Source organism: Merops nubicus, unplaced genomic scaffold (assembly GCF_000691845.1).
Source record: "Merops nubicus isolate BGI_N331 unplaced genomic scaffold, ASM69184v1 scaffold41139, whole genome shotgun sequence".
Taxonomy (NCBI): Eukaryota; Metazoa; Chordata; class Aves; order Coraciiformes; family Meropidae; genus Merops; species Merops nubicus.
The window spans coordinates 1-4,854 of record NW_008632424.1 but is presented as its reverse complement, the minus strand read 5'-3'; the positions used below and the strand labels follow the sequence as shown (position 1 = coordinate 4,854).

General features: G+C 58.2%; 1 protein-coding gene across 1 annotated transcript; it reads left to right on the top strand.

Moving 5' to 3' along the window:
• Window positions 1-2,618: 2,618 nt before the first annotated feature.
• On the top strand, window positions 2,619-4,393 carry LOC103780249 (guanine nucleotide exchange factor for Rab-3A-like; the record flags this gene model as incomplete). The annotated part of the gene is made up of 3 exons (XM_008947908.1): window positions 2,619-2,853; window positions 3,294-3,389; window positions 4,316-4,393. Coding segments are annotated over 3 exons (409 nt in total), but the record flags the coding sequence as incomplete, so codon positions are not given.
• Between the last annotated feature and the right edge of the window lie 461 nt (window positions 4,394-4,854).

Here is a 4,854-nt window from a genome sequence, read left to right as displayed (position 1 = left end):
TTTTCCCCTTTCAGCCCGAGTTTCTTGGGGCAGCTCCAGGAGGGGGGTGGTTGTGCCGTGGAAGGTGCCCCCCAGGCCGTGGCAGGGGCAGCAGGATTGGTGCTGGGCTCTCCAGGGGGTGCCTTTCAGCAGCCCCCCGGCTGGACACGGGGCCCTGGGGCTCGGCTGGGGGGTCACGGGTGGGGAAGATGCTGCTCCTGGGTTTTGGGGTCCCTCGGGTGGGACCGTGTCACTCCTCAGCATCCTCCCCAGCACCTGGGAACCCCCAAATTCCTGGCTCCCAACCTGAGGGTCACAAGGAGACAACGTTGAGGTGTTTTTTTTCCTGTTCTTGATGAGTTAGCTTGGCTGTCTTTGTTTGGTGGACCCCTGAAACATCTCTTGGTGCTTCTTCCTTGTTTTTTCCCCTGGCTGCTGGGGTTTGAATGGAGCTTTCCCCCCCTGCTCTGATTTGTGTGTTGCTCACAGAGGCTGGAGGTGCTCAGGCTGGTTGGGGCTCTTGGGGTGTGCTCCCTACAGCTTCCCCTGGCTCCTCTCAGGAGCCTGCTGCAGAGGGGACTTCTCTGCCACCCGAGGGGTGGTTTGGCTGTCGAGCAGCCCTCTCTGCTTGGCAAACCCACTGCAGAGGTTGGGGGGAATTTATCTGTTCCTCCCCATGCTCTGGGGTGGATTTATCTCCTTACGTCCTCCTGTTCCTGTAACGGATTTCATTCCTTCCTTTGGGTCATTCTCTTGCTCAGTCCCTCCCCTTCTCTGGTGGTTGGAGCCTTTGGAGACCTCCTCGTCCCGTTAGTGATGTCACTTTTGGGGTAAGTGATCCACCTTGGCTCATCTCCACCATTCTCAACCCTTTTATTTCTGCTGGGTGGTTCTGCCCTTCCTCTGATGGACCAGCAGAGCAGCCTGAGTGTCTGGAGCAGGCTCTGGGCACCCTGGAGTTCCAGCTACAGGTTCCATTGCTCATGGCTTGTTCTGTCAGGTGCCTCCCTCTGTGTCTGTGCCTGCTGCTTTTTGTGGTGGAGTCACTGGGACACTGGTTTCCATCCCTTCCTACCTTCTTAGCACTGCTGGGTGACTGTCCTGATGCTTTAAATCATTCTTGACATCAGAGAGGTCACCAGGATCTGTGATACCAACCACGTGTCCCCCACCCTGAGTCCTGCAGGGAAAGCTGCCCCCTTGGCATGGCAGTGGGGACAAGCCTGTGCCCTTCATCTCCCAGGAGCTCAGGGAGCTTTCCACACGCTGTCCTGTGGTACCTGAGCTGAATTAGCTGCTGCCTGCTGTGTCTTTCCCTCCTCAGAAGGGGACTGTGGACAACGTGTTGCTCGTGGGCAGCTTTGGGGGGCAGGAGGGGAGAAATCTGAGTAGAGAAAACAGCCTGCCAGTGGTTGGGCCTCATGGTCTGGTTGCCCTCCGTGTCTGGGTGAGGTGAGGGAGCACAAGGCTGCAGGAGGAGGCAGTGGGTGAGGGTGAGGAGCCTGCAGGAGGAAGGATTGGTGCTGTGCAGGGAGGAGGAGAGCAGCAGAGCTCAGGCAGGGCTGGTGACCCAGAGATAGCTGGCAGCAGGGTCATCTGCAGTGCACAGTGGGTGTCCCAGGGGGTGGCTGGGGGTGATAGGAGCCTCTCCCCTGGGCAGGGCTTGAGCGTGCTCCTGCTGAGCTCAGACAGCTCAGTGCCTGGAGAAGGGGCAGGGGGTGTGCTGGAGGCCACTGGCACTGCAGTGCCCCATGGTGCAGGCACTCAAGCCTACGTTCTCCCCTCCTAAGACCCCGGGAGCTGCAGAGCCTTCTAAACTCATCAGCTTCTTCCAGGGGCTGTGTTGTTCTGTTGACAAAAGTCCTGCTGAGCACTGGGGAGCAGTGTCCTGAGTGAATCTTCTGGTTTCTTCTTTCTAGAACAGGTTGAGAGGGAGCTCGGGCATCATCTGGTTCAACCTTTCATGCCAAAAGCATGGTTGACATCTCTACTTGAAACTAAAAACCAGGGTTTCAGCTGGGTGGAACTCTGCTGGTGTAGACAGCTCTGTGGAGGACTTTGGTGGGACTCCAGCAGGTTAAAGTAGATCCTTCTGCTGAGGCAGGGGTGATGGGAAGGGAGGGGTAGGTCTGCAGTGGAGGGGATGGGGTCTCTGTGTCCCTAGGGAATGGGAGAGCTGAATTTGCTTTTTCTTGCTACTCTCAGAGTCTCTGAACTTTGGTTCTTCTGGATGTGTACCAGAGTCCTAAAGAAGCCAGCTGCAGGCAAGGGAGGGGATTCCTGCAGCAGATGGCTTGAGTTCTCCTGCTTCATCCTGAGTTAGTAGCATCTGGGACATGCTGGTTGAGAAGGGTGAAACCAGGAGGATGTCAGGAGCATCTCAGACTAGACTTGGTGTGATTCTTAAAGATCCCAGGATAGGATTTCCCCCGAGCACATCAACAGGGAGGCCGTGCCTGCACACAGGGCAAAGGAACTGGTGCTGCTGGGCACAAAGCAGGTCCTCCAAACAATCCTGCCCTCTTTGTACACTCTTGCCCTCCCTGCCTGGGGGAGGCTGGAGGTGGAGGAGTTGCAAGTGCCAGAGGAAGGCTGTGGATGGCTCACGAATAACATCCCCTTGTGCTGCTCTCCCACAGCCAAGCCAGTTTTGAGGAAGACAGCCAGGAGCAACCAGCCGTGGGTCACTGGAAGCCACTGATGCCATCCAAAGGCAGCAGAGAGGAGCTGGAGAGTGGCTGTCAGGATGCTGGAGGTGTGGGTGAGAGCCAGTCCCCAGAGCAGCTCAACGTGTCGCGCCTGCGCAGCTCCTCGGTGGAGATCCGTGAGAAGGGCTCTGAGTTCCTGAAGGAAGAGCTCCACAAAGCCCAGAAGGTAAGTTCTGGAGTCTGTCAGGACACCCGAGGGTGGTGGCAGAGGTGGGTGGTGGCTGTGGCACAGCCTGGAGCAAGCAGAAGGGGACAGAGGTTGAGCTGAGGTCACCATAAAGTCCTCTGGAGCAGGACAGGCGTTGCTGGGTGGACCCAAGCCTCTGTGCCAACATCCAGATCAGTGCTGGAAACCTGCTGCAGAAGGCAGCTTGGGGCAGGGGGTGCTTGGGATGGAGCCTCCTTGCTGCTGGCAAATGGCAGTTCCAGCCCAAAGAGCCTCCTAGGAGCAGCTCTGTGGAGGGATGGGTGCCTCTGGTGGCACCCAGCCTGGTGTGGAGTTCCAGGGCAGGAGCTTGGGGCCAGGGGTCTGTGTGGTGGGAGCTGGGAGGTGAGGGCATCAGCACTGCTGGGAGCTCACACGTCCCCCTCCCTTTCCTCAAACAGGAGCTGAAGCTGAAGGACAAAGAATGTGAGAGGTTGTCCAAAGTCCGAGAGCAGCTGGAGCAGGAGCTGGAGGAGTTAACAGCCAGCCTCTTTGAGGTCCCACCCTCTTCCTTTCCCATCTTAAGCTCAGTTTACATCCCTCCTCCTTGAAGCCAGGCTTCCCCTGAGCTCCCAGCCATCTCCTCCCACAGCTTCCTCCTCTCCCCCTTGGAGGAGCATCCCCCTCCTGGGGATTTGGCTGCCTAGGCTCAGGGCAGGCTTGGAGGTGGTGTAGTTGAAGGTTGTCCCCTTCCTTTGGTGGCCTTGGATGGGTTGGGTCCAGACAGTGCTGCAGGGAGGCCCCAGCTGGGATTTGCACCTTTCTCCTCATCCTGTGGGAGATGCTCTAAGGTAGAGTCTGCTGTTTGGCTCCAGCCTGAGCTGCAGCTCCTGCTGGGTCGCCACCGTGCCTGGAGCAGTTTGGAGTGGTCCCCACACAAGGAGAGCAGGAGCAAAGTGCAATAACAAGCCAAGCAGGAGCAGTGGCCTCCAAGGTGTGGAGCAGCAGGTCTGGGTCAGGATCTGTGCCACAGAGAGTGATCAGGGTCAGGGAAAAGGTCAGGCCAGGAAGCCTCAGTGGGTCTGAGTCAGGTTGAGAGTCACAAGGATGTAGCACAAGTGGGTGTTAATGGGCTGAAGTTGCCCCAGGGGAGGTTGAGGTTGGATATGAGGAAGAATTTCTTCCCTGCCAGAGTGGTGAGGCCTTGGAACAAGCTCCTCAGGGAGGTGCTGCAGTCCCCAGCCCTGGAGGGGCTCAAAATCCACGTGGCTGTGGCCCTTGGGAGTGGTTTCATGGCCATGGGAGTGTTGGGTTGGTGGCTGGACGTGATGATCTTAGAATTCCCTTCCAACCTTCCTGATTCTGTCATGTTCAAGCCTGGTGAGGCCTGTCCCCGGGCTGGCAAGGGGCACAGCAGAGCCCTGCCCTGCCCTGGTGGCTTTGAGGCCACAGCAGGCCAGGGTTCCAACTGTCTCTGGTGCAGGAAGCCCACAAGATGGTGAGAGAAGCAAACACCAAACAGGCGGCGGCCGAGAAGCAGCTGAGGGAGGCCCAGGGGAAGGTGAGAAAGTGCTCCCCATGGCTTGAGCTCCATGCCAGCTTGGTGCCAACCCTGCCTGGCCTGCAGGAGAGGGGAGTTCCTGCAGCTCGGCCTCCCTGAGGTGCTGCTTTGGGCTTTTTCTCCCCCCTCTCCAGCAGACCCTGAGGGAGGGGTGGGGGGAAGAGCATCGTTTCAGTGCAGGCTGCTGCTGCTCCAGCTCCCCTGTGGGAAATGGAACCTCAGGGGAGTGAGGAGCTGTGGGGAGGGTTGGAGCAAGGAGCTGGGGAGTTGGCATCTCTTGGCAAGGCTGCATCCAGGGCTGCTCAACCTGGTTCCTCCTCGAGGAGAGAGAAATTTCTTCTGGGTTGTTGGATGCTCAGGCTGAGGAGCAGAGGGAGGGGTTCCTGAAGAGCTGCTGCTGAAAATTCTGGGTGTTGGTGGACATTGGGGAGAACGGGGAGAAGGCTTCATGGCTGGGCTTG